General features: G+C 37.7%; 1 protein-coding gene across 11 annotated transcripts in view; it reads left to right on the forward strand.

The window, feature by feature from the left end:
- Positions 1-18,575, forward strand: part of PPP1R12B (protein phosphatase 1 regulatory subunit 12B) — a 112,449-nt gene that overhangs the window by 42,101 nt on the left and 51,773 nt on the right. For all 11 annotated transcript variants that reach the window (XM_087720202.1, XM_087720208.1, XM_087720200.1 and 8 more), the window contains 6 exons: positions 483-668; positions 10,534-10,624; positions 11,296-11,493; positions 13,203-13,386; positions 14,339-14,451; positions 15,475-15,516. In XM_087720202.1, the coding sequence (XP_087576328.1) occupies positions 483-668; positions 10,534-10,624; positions 11,296-11,493; positions 13,203-13,386; positions 14,339-14,451; positions 15,475-15,516 (814 nt within the window). The remainder of the gene's footprint in view (positions 1-482; positions 669-10,533; positions 10,625-11,295; positions 11,494-13,202; positions 13,387-14,338; positions 14,452-15,474; positions 15,517-18,575) is intronic.

The raw sequence follows: 18,575 nt of genomic DNA on the forward strand, positions 1-18,575 counted from the left end.
GGGAAAGTAGCATCTGCTCTTTAAAGGATCATGTCTTTTCCTCAAATTATGCAGCAGCTATGGAGGTCAGCTCTTTGATCCTGAGAAAGAAGCACCTGCTGTAAAGAGTTAGAGACATTGATAGCCCAACACACCTCAAAGCAGTTCTTTATCATCCAGCTATAATATCCTAATTTGTATTAAGAACTTTCTTCTTGGATTTTTAAATTAAAGTTCTCCAATTGTTAACTCTTTCTTCTGTCATTTATGCTCAATTGCTTTGCTAACTTAACCTGATGGAGACAGGGAATTACCTTTCTTCATTCCTATTCTAATACTTTTAATCATATTCATTGTCATTATTTATGGCACTAAGAAGAAATCACTATTATTGCGTAAAAATGTTCAGATGACTGTTCTATTAACAGTGATATTCATTTTGTTTCTCTTCCTTCTGCTAAAGCATTTTACAATTATTTATAAGTTCATTTTGTGTCTTTCAGAGCCCCTTACCGACAACAAAGTGACTCTACCACAGAGAAGAGCACAGAGGCCGTCTCTTCTAGCATTCCATTAAGTGCCATAACAAATCTCACTGTACCTGGAAGTTCCAATGGTGTCACAACTACTAATTCTAACTCACTGACTGGAACAGAGTCATCTGCTGGTGATGCCAGGGATCGAAGAAGGTTAGTAAGCCTTTTATGGGGTTATGAGATGCATTAACTGCATGACACAGATCCACAAGTAGGTAGGATCATATTAAGCTATACAAAAACATTTTTTTGCCTTGTTTTAACAATCATATCAATTTGCTTTGCTTTTTGTTAGAACATGAGCATATAATTTAGTACAACTCAAGTTGTGCTCTGAGCCATGGTATATATACTTTTGAATATAAAAATTACTTTCACTAAAATTCATGTTATTCATATAATAACATCATTTGATAGGGTTTATTCTTCACTTTATTATGAAATGTTTCTTAGTACTAGTGTTGTCATTCAGGAAATGTGAAGTAAATGAATTCTAGCTTCTATTTTGATCTGGTAAATTTTCCATGGTGAATATTCTATACAGAAAGTTGAAACAGTGTAAAAAGCTGTTACATTTTACTTATTAATTCTTATTAAAGAATTTTTGTTTGTATAAATTAATATTAGAATTACTCTCAATACCTTTTTTGATTCCACTTATATTTTACTGCAAGTATCTGCTCATAATTTTACATATTTATTCTTGTTCTGTTCCTTGATTGTAAGTTTAAGCAAATACATTGCAGTCCTATCTGGCCTTAGACTTCTGGAATAAAGATTAGTTCTTCTTACAGATTTTGTAATTGCCATTTCTTTAAAAGGGAATGCTTCAAAATATAAAGTTTATATTAATTAATGATGAGCCTTGGATATTTATTTGTGGCTCATGGTAGAAAATGAGAATTACATTTGAATTCGGACTTGCCAATTATTTGTTTTTCTTGTTGATTTTCAGTTGCTAAGTCATATTTGACTCTTCACAACCCCATGAATCATAGCATGCCAGCCCCCCTCCCCTTTTGCTGCATTGTCTTCCTAAGTCTACCCAAATTCATGGCCACTGCGTTGATGACACATCTTATCTTCTGCTGCTCCTCCTTTTGCCTTCAGTCTTTCCCAACATCAGGTCTTTTCCAATGAGTCATCTCTCTCGTGGCCCAAGTATTTGAGCTTCAGTATCTGTCTTTCCACAGGACAATCAGGATTGATTTCCTTTAGGAGCTTGTTGATTAGTCTTTGTTGAATATTTAAATTAGCTAAAAGCCTATGGCACTTAAGCAAGGAGCAAGTTGCAGATTTTAAAAAAGTTCTGAGAAAGACAGATCACTAGATTTTTTTAAAGAAGTTTTTTAATGGAAGCTTAAAATGAAAAATGACAGATATTTCCAGATATTTTAGTATGGGATTTCAACATTTAGTGGCAGCTGTCACAATAGCACATTTATCTATCTCAATGTTCCCAAAGCTACAGTGTTCTCTTAGCAACAACAACATAAACTTCCAGACTAATATTAGAACATTAAGATGCCTCCATAACAGGCTGCTTGTCTATTTGAAGTCACTGGATTAAAATTTAAATGCATTCCTAAATTTATGAAAAAATGAGTAAGCACTCTGGAATGTTCTTCCTTTCAAAAGTGTGCTGTTACAATCATTTAGATGCTCTAATTTCTTGATTCACTCTCGTATCTTTATGCATGCTGAAAGATATCTGTAAAACACAGTTCTTTGTTCAGTTCCTTATCTGCAGGTTTTACGTACAAGCTCCTCTACAGTTCTGATTCATACTTTGCTGATAGCACTTTTGATGTAATCCCATCTTAAACTGTTCCAGTAATATCTAGAAAAGAGAACCATAGGGACAGTCGTGCATAAATATCAGCAAAAGTACTTTGCTCTGCATGGATTTTATTAGCTAAACAATATTGGACAGCATCAATTTGGAGCACATGCTGTATAGCTCTATTAATAGATCAGAAATGCCTGATGAAAACAGAACCTAAACTCCAACGTGTTGTTCCTAAGCATTCTATTCCAGATTAATATGTTAATAGCAAATAAGTCTTGATTATTCCTGCCATAATACTTGCCAGGGTCTTGATAGATGACATAAAGGAAAAGAGTTGTCTTTAATGTTGTTCTTGTTCTTCTTTAAAAATCAGTTCAAGGGGTAACTTTATATTTGGTAAGATAAAATTGCCAAAATATCAATAACTGGATTGATTTATTTTAGAATTCAATTTAATTTTCAGCTTGTTAAGGCAGAGCCTTAGCTTTCTTGTGAACTGGTATGGTGCCTGATCTCTTTCCAGATAACTGAGATAAGCACTGCTAGACTTCCTTGAATTATTTCATCAAGCTGACTATTTTCCCAAAAGTTCAGGAGACATTTAGTTATCTAGTACAGAACACACCTTATTAATAAAAGAATGAATAGCAATAGCATTTAGATTTATATACTCCTTCGTAGTGTTTTACAGCACACTCTGAGCAGCTTACAACACCAGCATATTGCCCCCAACAAACTGGGCCCTCATTTTACTGACTTCGGAAGGATGGAAGGCTGAGTCAACCTCGAACCAGTTAGGATCAAACTCCTGGCAGTAGGCAGAGTCAGCCTGCAATACTGTATTCTAACCACTGTGCCATCACGGCTCCTCATATGGAATTACATTCAGGTAGCTGTGATAGATTATGTATGTTCCAGTATCTGACTGAAACAGGCATACAGGTTCAAACAGGTTCCAGTTTTTGTTCCTTTTGTGTAACTTACAGAAACAGTATGAAACAATTTTAATATCAGCCATTCCTTGTTGGAGCAGGTAAGCACTTTCAAGTTTCTACCTTCTGAACTGCTTACATTTACATTTTTTGTGGTGGCAATTTGCCTCCTTTTCTAGTAAGCACAAGATGGCAAAGCAGTTTGTGCCATATCTTTCATTAGACAATCATAAGATATTGTGTTCCTAACATATAAGTACTCCTTTATATCATTAGATATTAGGACTAATCCTATTTTTCCATATGTGTTTAAGGAAAGGGTTTACCAAATGAATGGGCAAAATACCATCCTTCATTGTCTGAAGACCTGACAGATGATCTCACTTCGGCTAATGATCCGCAGAGAAGCAAACCTTTGATTTTCTGTTCTTGTATTTAATTTGCGGCCCATGGCTTTTGAAAAAAAACTTGCCTATGGTGCTCTTCAGTGTTCTTTTTTATTTTGGATTGTACCTTCAAACACTTAATTTAATCTTCTCCAAGTCTCATTCTACTTCCCATAAATCCTTATTAGGATCAACTGTTCACTTTATTTTAGATTTCACCAGCTAGCCTAACTCTGGATAGAAATCAATAGAATAACATTCCATTTTCAATAGCTTCTCTTTCAATTCACGTAAGCTATGATAACAACTTTATTTATTCCCCCATTACTCTCTCCCACAACCTCTTCAATCTCAATTTACTATCTCATTTTTTATAAAACTGTGTTTTAAAGATTCCTTTGTTTTTGTCAACTTTTATTCTGTCCCTTCTGTATGAAAATTGTGATATATGCGAAGCTAAGTTATCATTGTGGCCAACATTTGGCATCCACCATCCATTATTCTATAGTCCATAGAGCAAATACTTTGTTTTTGATGCATGACTTATATTCTTGTAAATAGTAAGCACCTTATAAATAATTATTATAAGGACCAAAATTATATCCATGTTATTTTCACTTGTTTTATTATTTACAAGAATATATGAAGTCGTATATCAAAAGCAGAGTTCCTGCTAAATGTACAATGGAATAAAGAACAGTGATGACTTTTTACTTGTGTCACTTGCAACTTATTTTATGGCAAAAAATTGGATTGTTTAGAGGGGAAAGTGGAAGGGTAAAAAATACTTTTGACTGTGTCTGTATCTTCTATACAGGTCACAGTATCAACAAAGCAAATTACCGTTATATTTACTTTTGGCTAAAACAAATGAGATGAAAACTTAACAAATAATAATGCCTTATTAATATGGTGTGTATGTATGTGTGTATATGTGTGTGTGTGTATATATATATGTATGTATGTGTGTGTGTGTATGTATGTATGTATATGTGTGTGTGTGTGTGTGTGTTTTCTGAGGTTTTCGCGGGTGTTAGTATGTAGGTCTCTAGTTATTCGGGTTTTCTCCTGCGTAAAATTGGGGATGTCTTGGCGACGTTTCGACGAAGTCTCATTCGTCATCTTCAGGCTACTTCAGGCTTGGTGCTTCCAGGAGCAAGTGCTGTCTACTGTTAACATGTCAGGCTTCTTCAGGTGCTTCAGGCTACTTCAGGCTTGGTGCTCCTGGAAACACCAAGCCTGAAGTAGCCTGAAGATGACGAATGAGACAAATGAAACGTCGCCAAGACATCTCCAATTTTACGCGGGAGAAAACCCGAATAACTAGAGACCTACATATATATATTGTTGTATTTGTGCTGATAAATAAATAAAGGGAGACTAGTATAGATCTATTTCAAGCTGTTTAGCTCTCATCAGCTAGCCATACCCTTACTGGGATTTGAACCTGGGCTATATTACATACTAGGCAGACATCTTAGCCATTAGGCTAAGATGTCTGCCAGTAAGGGTATGGCTAGCTGATGAGAGCTAAATAGCTTGAAATAGATCTATACTATTCTCCCTTTGTTTATTTATCAGCACAAATACAACAAAATGTAACAAAAAGGCAACAGTAAAAATATTGGGTTTCTGCCTGGATGGTCTCTTGTGACGAGCCGAAGGACAGAGAATGGAAGTAGTGATGTTCCTCCCATATTTGGGCATACCGGGGGTTGTAAAAAAATCTAATAGCTATATATATATATATATATATATACACCAAGGCTAATATAATCATTATATGTGTCTGAATAAATATATTGTTTGATAGTTGACATACTGTTTGTTGTGCCTTGAAATACTACACGAGATGAGAAACAGGATTTATCTCATGGTAGAGTGATTCTAAGCTTCTTCCTTCCCAAAATACATATATAGGCATCAGTTATTTTGGAAGGAGCACCTTTAAGAGTTCCAGATTACTTTTATTCAATTCTTCCTTAAATGTCAGAGGAAGAGGCAGACAAAGGGAAAAATCTTCAGATAGTGTCTTTCAGAGAGCTAAAACGTTGAGAGGCTTCTTTATACTATTTTTGAAAAAACAAGCAGTCAATAAATATTGGTTTAAGGTGATGCCATTTATTTGAATTGTGGGGTCCTTGGAGTTCTCTGAGCTTGGATGTTTTCTTGAGGATGTTTCATTACCAAACTAGGTAATATCATCAGTACTAGTAAGGAGTGGGGTTTGCTCTAATAGTGGCTTGCTTTGTCAGGGTTGGTGGGAGTGGTCTTGGTGGTTCCTTGATTGGGCTGCTGTCTACTGTTAACATGTTTGGCAGTTCCTTGATTGGGATATTGTTTGAAGTTATTTAAAGTTGCAAGTATCAGGAGAAAAAAGATAGCAGACCAGAGAGGTTTCAGGAAACATTTCCGAAGACAGAGAGACTTTGTTGGTTGGTTAAATTTGGCTTGAAAGTTTGGGTTCCTACTCTGTAAGTTATAGAACCAGATATTTTTTAGTGTACAAGTTTTTGATATATAGCACACACTAATATTGTCGTTAAAATAAAGGATGCCAGAATTGTCCTTTTAAGATCTGGCTGATTCTTTAACTTGCTTCTTCTTAAATTGCTTCTTCTTAAATCTGAAGTTGCTTCTTCTTAAATCTGAAGTTGCACTTTAAATAGAACAATAAACTAAACAGGCTGTGTTTGTATAATCACGCTTAGGCCCAGAAGAACTAGCCAGCTTTAAAACTGTTCTAACGTAGTAGTTTGTGTACTCACTGCTCCGCATCCTTAACCTGGTTAAGTATTCTGTATGAATTTAGTCTGTAGGGAACTAAGACTGATCTGTCCCTTCATGCTGTGTTAGGGAAGGACAGCAAAGGATTCTAAATGCTTAAAGAAGCTTGCAGTCATCCAACACCTACTGTTGAGAGTGCTTATCAGCCCTGCTTTCCTTGTTAATTGCTTTGTGATAAGGTTGTCCTTTTAGAAAGCAAGCTGCCAGTGCTGGTGACAATGTAGGATAGGGAAGAATTCTGTCTGCTATTTCAGACTTCCTATTATTTCCATGTTCGGAAGAGAAAAGGTTACTGTTGCTTTATCAGACAGCAAGCTGCATTTTTTGTTTTGTTTTGAAGAGGTCAGGACTTGTGTGTTATTATTGAATTCCTGATTTCCTATGCAGCGGTCCATGAAAGAATTTCAGCTCCTGGGCAGTCTGCCTGTAAAGGTTCAAGGTGGGCATTTTTGGTGCTTTCATTGAGATTTAATTTTAAATCTGAAGGGAAGGCTGGCAGATAAAATAGAGTAACAGGTAACTTCTACATTTATATTGATAACTTATAAATACAAGTATATAAACCTATATACTTATAATCCTCATTACAAAGGCTATGAAGAGAACCATGGGTATGTTAATAATATCCTAAAATGATATCTTAAATTTACTGTTTGCTCCCAACAAAATGGCTAAAATAGCTTTTAATTAGTATCTGTATTGTCTATTGTGCTGTTTTTTAAATTTTTAATTAAATTGATTATGCATGCTCGCTTAATTTGACCAGGATATTTTGCAAACAACATTCTTTTGGGGTCTTTATGCTCAGAAAATAATAGTTAATTGTTTATCTACATTGTGTTAATGAACTATGGCTTGTGAACGGAGTAGTTTGGCTAAAGTTTTAACTATTTTCCTTCAAGCAATAAGTATTAGTAAAAGTTAACATTTAAATAGTTATGCGGAAATACATAAGGATATTTAAAGTAGTGGGAAGTCTAATTTTACAAGTCTTTTGCAATTAAGACAAACAATTGCTAGTCTTTTTCCGTTGTACAGATATGCATCTTTCTAGATTTCTTCATTCCACAAGATGGCAGTAGATGACTTGCTGTCTTTTTAACCTCAAATGGAATACTGTCTAACTTTTAAAATTATGTGCTAATTTCTACATTAAAGAATCCGATGTCTAAACCACAGATCAGCCGATATAGATAGCATCATTTATCACATGTCATATTTCATATACTGAGAATGAGATGCTACCTTTCACTTCAGTTTTTTGAGTTATGATTGCTACTTCTTCAGTTCTTTTGTTTACTTTGAAAATGTGTCCCACCATTTCAGATAAATGCAGCTAAAATAATCTGCTTGACAGTATTTTTCAATTTTCAAAATCATAGTACAAATTACAATACTTACAGTACTAATTAAATATTATTCACCTGTTATTTGTTTGCCTTCTATGCTATTTTTCCTCTAGGAATCTGGGGACAAGAGGGCTCCTTACTCCTTCTGCAATTTTTTCGTAGACCAATGACATTGTGTGGGCCCTTTGCAATATGACAATTATGGTGTTGGACTAAACTAGGGTTGAAGTTCTCACTCAGTCACAGGTGTTCGTTTTTGTGCAGGAGAGAGTGCTATGTAGATAGGCTTGAATTTCTTGAGGAAAAAAGCTTTTGAAGAAATTTGGGGCATAAACTTATCAAAACAGTTTCGTTAGGAAGGACATGAGAAAAGTAAATACATTGTTTCTTTCTCTTTCACAGTACTCGACTCTGGGATCATTTATTGTTTCAGAAGTGATTGGAGATTATAGATAGGCAAAAAGAAATCCTACTTTACACAGGGCATAGTTAAACTAGAATTTACTACAACTAAATATAATCATGGGCAACAACACAGTTTTCAAAGAGGATTGGATAAATCCAGAGTGTGACTTTACATAGAAGACACTATTACAGGAAGTCCTTCACTTACAACCATTCGTTTAGTAACCATTTAGAGTTGCAACAGCAATGAAAATAGGGACTTATGACCATTTTTCACACTTATGACCATTGCAGCAACCTCATGGTCATGGGGAAACCAGATTCACTTAACAGCCATGTTACTAATAAAACAACTGCAGTGATTCACTTAATAACTGGCAAGAAAGGTCATAAAATGGAGCAAACCTCATTTATCTGTCTCACTCAGCAACAGAAATTTTGGGCTCAATTGTGTTTGTATGTTGAGGACCACCTATATACTCTTTTCCCATAAGCTCCAGTCAATTATTACATTTTTCTTTTAATATCTCAGTTTCTGTGTCATGACTAACCTTTATTTTGGTGGGTGCTCTGAAAAAGAAGGTGGTAATCTATTTGAAAACTTGAATGTCAATATTTATTCAAAAAATTAAGTGCAAGACACTGTTGAAACAAAATACAATAATTTCTACACTATTTTCCTAGTAGTACTGATAAGATATAATTATGTTTAAAAAAACAGGAAAGAAACTTGGAGCATGGAAAAATTAGACCAAGGATTCAAACCTTTGTCACATAATGGATTTACATGCAGTAATGATCTTTATATAGTCAAATATCCCAAAATATGCCATTACAAGAAATCAATACTGTACCCTCTTGATTCAAATATACTGTACCTAACATAAAAGGAAGCAAAACACAATGGGACGAAATACCAATATATAGAGTTTCCAATTTATGTTTTTGCTAAATAACATTTAAAATTCAAATTAGAGTAAACCAGGCAGTTTTTATTGAATTTCAGTCCCCACCCCCACCCCATCTACAGCTAAAAACAAGGCCCATGTATACTTTTTCAATTTAATATAATTCAAAGTGAATCAAAATTATATATTGTCAATCTATTCTTAAATGTATCCATTTTAAGGAAGCTGTTAAGGCACTGGGATAGAAATCCGCAAAGTCTCAATTCCAGCCGCACCTTAGGCACAAATCCACTTGGGTGTCTTTGGGCGAGTCACTTTCTCAGCTCTAGGAAACAAACAGTGGCAAACCAGTTCCAAAGTCTTGCCAGGAAAACTGCAGGGCTAGTCCAAGCAGTTGCCCAGAATCAACAATGGCTTGTATTGCCAGTGTATTATATCACAGGCGTGGCCCGAGTATGAAAGGTTTTAATGGTGTTTGCAGCATTCCATTTTGTCTCTTGCAGTTCTTAGTCTTTGAATGTGTTTTTTATAAACCACATTTTTGACTTGTCTGAGCTTGAGGCTATCCAATTGTAAAATGCCCAGACACTTGTAGGCTTCATCATGATGGCTCCTGATGATGTGGCCATTTGGCATTTCAATTCCATTACTGTTTGTGATTTTATCCTGCTTTATTATACTGTAGTGAATCTCTAGGCCAGTGATGGCGAACCTTTTTCTTATAGTGTGCCAAAATTGTGTGTGCGCACTATTGCGCGCACATGTATGCCCACGTCAATTCAATCCTCCCTGCCTACCAGCACCTGCCCCCTCACCCATGTGCGCACAACCCCTCCTCAGGCTCCGGAGGCTTTCCTGAAGCTTGGGGAGGGTGAAAACAGCCTCCCCTGGAGGACCCCTGGAAGTCAGAAACAGATCATTCCCGAACTTCCGGTTGGTTCATTGGGGCCATTTTTCCCCCTCCCCAGTTTCCGGAGGCTTTCCTGAAGGCAAAAATGGCCTTCCCCAGCCCTACAGTAGGCTGAAAATCAGTTGGCCGGTGTGTGCATGCACACTGGAGCTGACTGCTGGCGTGCCAGCAAATGTGGTTCCACGTGCCACCTCTAGGCCCTAGGCCAAAGTCCATTGCTATATGTATGCTAAAAATTCTTAGTGTTTGTCAATGACTGGACTCTGATTTCTGATGTTTATTGTAGCAGTCCATCAAGATTATGTCCTTGTTATACTTTTATGTATAGAATTGCATGCAAGTTACTTAAAAAAATTAGTGTATCTATTTATTCTTTCTAATTATACAAACTCAGTAATTAAATTGCCCATATGTTTTATTTTCAACATAAGGTACCCCTCTTCACACCCTGCAGCAGATGAAAAACTCAACTGTTTGAATAAGCAGAAATTCTTATTTGCATAAGCTATTTTTCTGTTTAAAGGTTTGTTTTTTTTAATTATTATATTTTAGGTCCTATCTGACACCTGTAAGGGATGAAGAAGCAGAATCTCTAAGGAAAGCTCGATCTAGGCAAGCTCGTCAGACTCGCAGATCTACCCAGGTAAGAAATATTAACTTCTACAGAAGAAGGTAATATGATCTCTAAATTATTTAACTTGTCCTGCATAGTTTTTTCTCTTAATCCACTTCAGAATGGAACATTTCTTATACATCTTTGGCCATTAAAAGACCTCCTTTAAATAAATTTATATTACTTCTCAAAATTTATATCTATTTTCAAGAAAGACTATTAACAAGTTATGGAATTGTTATTTTTATAAAGCTAATTATTTTTCATCAGAGAAGAAATATTTATTTGCCATTACTTCATATTGAATATTTGGAAATGCTATATTTAATGGATAATTAAGTTAGCATACTTTGAAGTACTAATTCCTAGCTTTGAGTTTATTGATTATCAGACTATCACCTGATTAGAACTTTACCAAGCTTATTGACTATGGGAAGAATAATTTATGATGGGATTTTTATTAATTGTAAAGTAGTGATCACCAATTTTTTTGGCACCAGGGGCTGGTTTTGTGGAAGACATTTTTCCATGGATCAGGGGGGTAGTTGTTGTTTCAGTTTTGCTTGCTCACCTGCCATTCACCTCCAGCTGTGCAGCCCAGTTTCTAATAGGCTATAGGCGGGTACTGGTCAATGGCCCGGGGGTTGGGGATCCACGCTATAAAGAGACACCACATTAACAAGGACTGTCTTATTTCCCAGGGTATAACACTTACAGACCTGCAGGAGGCAGAGAAAACATTTAGCCAGTCTCGTGCAGAGCGGTTTACTCAGGAACAGCCTAGTGAAAGGTCAGACCGCCTCAGAGCTAGTGAGGGAAGTGGTGGAAAACAAGAAGATATTACCAGAAGAGAATCCAGGGAGATCAACTCACCATGGACTAGAAACTTGGATGAAGAGGCAAGTAAAACCATACATAAAACCTCCCCCCCCCCAAAAAAAAAATTACGGCATTTGATGACTAACAGATTTGAATTACATTTGAAGGGGAAAGTATGTATTTAATTTGTATCCCATCTTTTTTACAAGATGGTTATTAAAAGAAATAGCTGTTCACTTCTGTAATGTATGTTTTTATTTTTATACCATAGCAATGGATCTTTGTGAAGACATATACACCTTAATCAGCAGATTTGATTATACTTGTATTCAGAATGACTCGACAATCTGTCCAAATATAACTTGTTGAAACAAATCTGTCTTTGCAGTGTTGACATTTTATTTCAAGGGCAGGGCCAGATGTCATAACTTGATAAATACCTTTTAAATGTCATTAAATGGCTTCTGCAGAAGATGTGAACAATAATAATTATAAGTGTTCTACCAGATCAGAGGAAAGTCAGCCAGGTGCTTATGGGAAACCCGGAAGTAAAGAAAGGGTATAATAGCACCGTCTTAACTTGTATTATAATATCAAACCAGCTCTGATGCTAGAACTGACATATAGCTGTCAAAACTATTACCGTATTTTCACGACCATAAGCCGCACTAAAAATCCTAAATTTTGATCCAAAATCGGCAGTGCGGCTTATAACCCGGTGCGCTTTATATGTGGAAAAAGATCTCCCAGCTGCTTTGCTCCTCGCGACTGCAATAGATGTCCAGAAGCGGCCCCTGGGGCCAATGGGGACCGGACCCCCAGCTCGACAGCCCCTGTCGCCTCTGGACGTCCACCGCAGCTGTGAGGAGCCGAGGAGAGCGCGGAGAAGAACGTGCGACGGCCCCCGGCGCTCCGGGAAGTGGGAGAGGCGCGCGGCCCGGCCTCTCCTCCCTGGACGCCGCAGCAGCAGCCCCAAGCGCACCGATCCCCGCGCCCTTCGCATCGGGGCATGCTCTTGCAGCACGCCCCGATGCGAAAAACACAGAGATCGGGCGACGTCCAGGGAGGAGAAATCAAACCGCGCGCCTCTCCCGCCTCCCGGAGCGCCAAGAACCGTCGTGCGCTCCCCTCCACACTCTCCTCGGCTCCCCACAACCGCAGCAGACGTCCAGAAGCGACAGGGGCCACCGAGCCGGAAATCCAATCCCCACCAGCCCCAAAAGCCGCTTCTGGACATCTGTGGCTCCCGGCGCTCCAGGAAGCACCGAAAGCAGCTGGGAGAGGCGCGCGGCCCGGCCTCCCCTCCCTGGACGCTGCAGCAGCAGCCCCAAACTCAACGATCCCAGTGCCTTTCGCATCGGGGCGCGCTGCAAGAGCATGCCCCGATGCGAAAAACACAGAGATCGGTGAGCCCGGGGCCGCCGCTGCGACGTCCAGGGAGGAGAAACCAAACCGCGCGCCCCTCCCAGCCGCCCTCGGCGCCCCCCGGAGCGCCAAGAACCCTCGTGCCGCTCCTCGCGATGTCCAGAAGCGTCGGGAAATGTGCGGCTTATAACCCGGTGCGCTTTATATGTGGAAAAAGTTAAAAAAATTAACGTTAATTGATACTGCGGCTTTTAATCCGGTGCGGCTTTTGGTCGTGAAAATACGGTAATATTTTCTTCCATGAATGTATCTTATTCCCTTTTAAAGTCAGTCAAGGCCCATTACTGCTTTTTGGAGGATAAAGTTCTAGTTAACCAATTTTATTTATATCACAAGTAATTTTATATTTCTGCCTTGCCTCTAGTCTTCTGGTCGTCGATTGAGATACCTAGCACAACAAGACAAACCTACAACTGCTGTCTCTCCTTCATTAACTTCCAGTCTTTATTCAAGTTCTCACATGCCCAAAACAAGTAGATTTACATCTTCTGATTCATTAAGCTCAGCAGATTACCAAAGCACATCAGCTGGCAACATGGAGAAAAATGGTATTTACTTCTTATATTGCTATATTTTATAACTGTTTGAATTGATGCCTATATGAGAGACATATTAAATATATCAGCCCATCAGTGAGAGGGGGGATACCTTTCTTCAAGTGTTTTGTGTTTTTTTTACAATTATTTGGGGTAAATCTTACACCTTTTCTTTGGGAAGAATAGTAATTCTTCTCCATCTCTGTTTTTGAATCAGTAATCTCTTGCAATCTTTGAATCCACTATAAATGGTTTTGATTTATGATGGCAATTTGGCCAGAATTTCTAAATAATGCGGTCATAAAGCTTAATATCATTGCTTAGCAATCCCTTAAGTACCCATTGCTTTTGGTCACTATGCAAGCTTCTCCTTGTCCTGCTGCCTTCCAACAACCGAAGTTGGTGGGGGAGACGGCAGGAAGTTGCAAGTCCCGAGAGGCTTACCAGCAGGCAGGTAAGTGATTGTCAGGGGGACAGGGAGCAAAGGGACCATAGGTGGTAGGGAGATGCGACCTTGATACATTAGGGTTTGGAGTGGCTGTTGACAGATGGGAGAAAGTGTGCAAGTGAGCACAAGTGCCCAAGGGAGTGAGGCACAAGCACAGTGAGGTGTGTATGGGTGGAGGAAACTTACCCAAGCAACTGGCAATCTTCCTGTCAGCATCCCCATTGACTTTGCTTATGGGAAGCCAGCAGGAAAAGATGCAGATCGCAGTCAAGTGACTGCAGTTGCCATTGTAAATTTGAATGGTCACTGAAAAAATGGTTATTAACTGAGGACTACTTCTACTTGATAGACCCACTGATGTTTGGTGTTAAACATTAAAATACAGATTGGTATAGATTGGTAGCTGATGAGGCTAGACAAATCTCTCTGCATAAGTACTATCTTGCCTTACTTTGAAAATGGTCCCATGTTTGAATAAATTACTATTTTTAGCTAAAGCTTTGTTTCTTTTAACAGAATACGAAGATCAGGACCTGGATGATAGAACTTCAAACAAGCAGTCAGTAAGAGAGAGACGGAGACCAAAAGAGAGACGGAGAGGCACTGGAATCTCTTTCTTTACAAAGGATGTAGGTATTGTATTCATACATGAAACCAAAGAATGAAAGATTAAATTCTGATCCACTGGGATGAATAGTGGATGAGATATATATCCCTACCTAATTGTTAAGGACATAAGGTATTATGTAATTTTAAAATGGAAACAAAAGACCTTCAGTGTATGTAAGTGAAATTATAATAGTTACAATGTTTATTCTAACGGTAGGAATGAAATTGATTAAAAAACAAAATAAGATGCCAAATGTTTGGTTACTGTGTACAACCCTAATTAAAATAACAATATAGTACTGTTGAATGCATATTTAAGTAAGTAATTGATTCACAAGAGCTTTAATAGTATTTTGCTGCAAATTAGTCTGTCAAACTTTTAAATGTTCATTGCAGTCATTTATTTGTACTGTTTTGCCCATCATCTTATCTAGAATGTAGCTAAATCAATAGTTCCTTAGCTGAACTACTGGGTATAATGCTCAGATTCTTTGCAATCTCCTGAGAACCCAAGATGAATTTTGAAAAGGTTTTGTCAAATTTCTCTAGCTGGTTTAAAAGCTTATGAACTATTTAACATGCTGTTAAAATTACTATCATCCAACTCACAGTGTGGAGAAATAGAAACATGTTAGGATGAAATTTATGGTGTTTCAAATGGGTAATGAAACAAGACCTTGCAGATTGATAGCATGCTTCTACTAAATTATGATAAGAGATACAGGGATAAGGTATATCTAGCAACTAATATTCTTCAGGGAGCTTTTTCTAAAAATAATTTTCATTATGTTTTAAACACATTTTGCAATCAACCAACTTACAATTTAGCTGGATATTCATGTTCAAACATTCAAATAATTTCAAGGCTTTAATTAATATTACTTACCAGCCGTTTTTCTGGTATATTCTGGTATACTATTGTCTAAATAATATAAAAATGAGTATTGTCTGCCTCAGTAAGTTTCTTTGAGTACATTTTTGGTTAGCTTACGAAGAAAACTCATTTATTTGAAATGTTTATGGTTTGTATGTTTATTTTGTAGGATGAAGAAATAGATGGTACTGAAGAAGTAATGGAGGACAAGGTAAACAAAGAGACATAGCTAGATATTTGTTCATGAGCTGCTTCACGTGAAATTTTGTTTCCAAGACTGTTTTTTCAACTCATTTACATTTTAAAAGAAACATTTGATTTAAAATCATTTTCAGTACATTTTGGATTAGTTTTCTGTCCATTGTAATAGGTATTGTCTTCTTACCCTTCTATAATAACGATGATCATTAGTATTTATATTTGTTTTTTTACTAAACTAGCTTATTAGCTTGATATTTAATAAGCTTGATATGTAATAATTATGAAGGCAGTGGCGATAGAGGAAGTTGCTGAGAACATAAAAAAGCAAGGCAGAGTCTTTGGAATAAGACTTCAGTGCTTATGAAAATAAATACAACATGTTTTATTTTTTGCTCAGCCACACATGGTTGAATTATGATATAATTGAAATGGCCATGCCATAAATCAGATTTATGCTTTTGCCAAAACCAGAAATGGTAAAATAACAGGAATAGAATACAAAAAACATTTTCTACAAGTGAAACTCAAAAAATTAGAATATCGTGCAAAAGTTCATTTATTTCAGTAATGCAACTTAACAGGTGAAACTAAGATATGAGATAACTCATTATATGCAAAGAAAGATAGTTCAAGCCGTGATTTGTCATAATTGTGATGATTATGGCGTACAGATCATGAAAACCCCAAATCCACCATCTCAGAAAATTAGAATATTACATGCAATCAATAAAACAAGGACTGTACATAGAACAATATCGGCTCTCTGAAAAGCATAAGCATGCATATGTACTCAGTACTTGGTTTGGGCCCCTTTTGCAGCAATTACTGCCTCAATGCGGTGCGGCATGGAAGTTATCAGCCTGTGGCACTGCTGAAGTGTTATGGAAGACCAGGATGCTTCAATAGCCGCCTTCAGCTCTTCTGCATTGTTCGGTCTCATGTGTCTCATCTTTCTCTTGGCAATGCCCCATTGATTCTCTATGGGGTTCAGGTCAGGCGAGTTTGCTGTCCAATCAAGCACAGTAATCCAACAGTCATTTAACCAAGTTTTGGTGCTTTTAGCATTGTGGGCTGCTGGAAAATGAAGTCAGCATCTCCATAAATCTCATCTGCAGAAGGAAGCATGAAGTGCTCCAAAATCTCCTGGTAGAGGGCTGTGTTGACCCTGGTCTTAATAAAGCACAGTGGTCCAAAGTCCTGTTGCTCAGTGGTCCAAAGCCCTCTTTTCTGATGAGAGCAACTTTTGCATCTCATTTGGAAACCAAGGACCCAGAGTATGGAGGAAGAATGGAGAGGCCAATCAAGCACAGTAATCCCACAGTCATTGAACCAGTTTTTGGTGCTTTTGGCAAAAGTTGCTCTCAACATTGAACCTGGTTCAATGACTGTGGGATTACTGTGCTTAATTGGACAGCAAACTTGCCTGACCTGAACCCCATAGAGAATCAATGGGGCATTGCCAAGAGAAAGATGAGACACATGAGACAGAACAATGCAGAAGAGCTGAAGGTGTCTATTGAAGCATCCTGGTCTTCCATAACACTTCAGCAGTGCCACAGACTGATAGCTTCCATGCTATGCCGCATTGAGGCAGTAATTGCTGCAAAAGGGGTCCAAACCAAGTACTGAGTACATATGCGTGCTTATACTTTTCAGAGGACCGATATTGTTCTATGTACAGTCCTTGTTTTATTGATTGCATGTAATAATCTAATTTTCTGAGATGGTGGATTTGGGGTTTTCATGATCTGTACGCCATAATCATCACAATTATGACAAATCACGGCTTGAACTATCTTTATTTGCATGTAATGAGTCTATCTCATATATTAGTTTCACCTTTTAAGTTGCATTACTGAAATAAATGAACTTTTGCATGATATTCTAATTTTTCAAGTTTCACCTGTATATATAAATTATTAAGAAACCCAATGTATAGAAAATAAGGTAGTTTTTCATTTTTCAACCTGAAGTGATATGTGAACTAAGAAAAATATCAAATAATCTTGCCTAGACCAATATGTGGTACACATTATGAATGCTTTCTACAACATAAGTGAGATAACTATGTACATAGGATTTTTCTACTTCTGTAGCAATAGCAGTTAGACTTATATACCGCTTCATAGGGCTTTCAGCCCTCTCTAAGCGGTTTACAGAGTCAGCATATTGCCCCCAACAACAATCTGTGTCCTCATTTTACCCACCTCGGAAGGATGGAAGGCTGAGTCAACCCTGAGCCGGTGAGATTTGAACAGCCGAACTGCAGAACTGCAGTCAGCTGAATTGCTGCATTTAACCACTGTGTCACCTCGGCTCCAGAATTTTACTTCTGTAAAATTTCATCCAAGTTGTTTAACAATGCAGAACAGTTAGAACACTCAGAAAGTAGGCAAAACTTTAGGTTTTTTCTCAATTGGCTTTGTCAGCCTTTTATTAGTCAAATCTGTTTTATTGTATGACAGTGTAATATCTTTATATGTAATGATTGATTACACATAGGCCGGTTAGAAGAGTCTCCTTAAAAGATATATAAAAGCAATGATCATATAGGATAAGGAAAAACTGGAGCAGGCTACTGTTAACATATAAAACATTTGAGTGATGGGACAGGTAGTTACTCTTTTTTGTAGACCATGAAAAAAAATCTGACAAAATTAATGGATAGAAACTAATCAAGGAGAGAAACACTTAGAATTAAGGAGAATTTCCTGAAAGTTAAAACAATTAATCAGTGGGACTACTTGTCTCCAGAAATTGTGAGGGCTCCAACACTGGAGGTTTTTAAGAAATTGGACAACCATTTATCTAAAATGGTATAGGGCCGGGATGGCGAACCTATGGCACGTGTGCCACAGGTGGCACACGGAGCCATTTGTCAGGGCACATGAGTTCAGCCTATTTTAAAGCCATTTTTTGCCCTCCTCAGGCTCCAGAGGCTTCATAGAAACCTGGGGAGGGCAAAAACAGCCTCCCCCCGCAGAGGCCCTCCGGAGGCTTCAGCAGCTTCCCTGAAGCCTCCGAAGTGCAAAAAAACCGGCCCTCAGGGCAAACCAGAAGTTCCAAAAC

This window comes from Thamnophis sirtalis, unplaced genomic scaffold (genome assembly GCF_051295495.1).
Source record: "Thamnophis sirtalis isolate CommonGarterSnake01/CBP01778 unplaced genomic scaffold, rThaSir2_p1.2 scaffold_7, whole genome shotgun sequence".
Classification (NCBI taxonomy): Eukaryota; Metazoa; Chordata; class Lepidosauria; order Squamata; family Natricidae; genus Thamnophis; species Thamnophis sirtalis.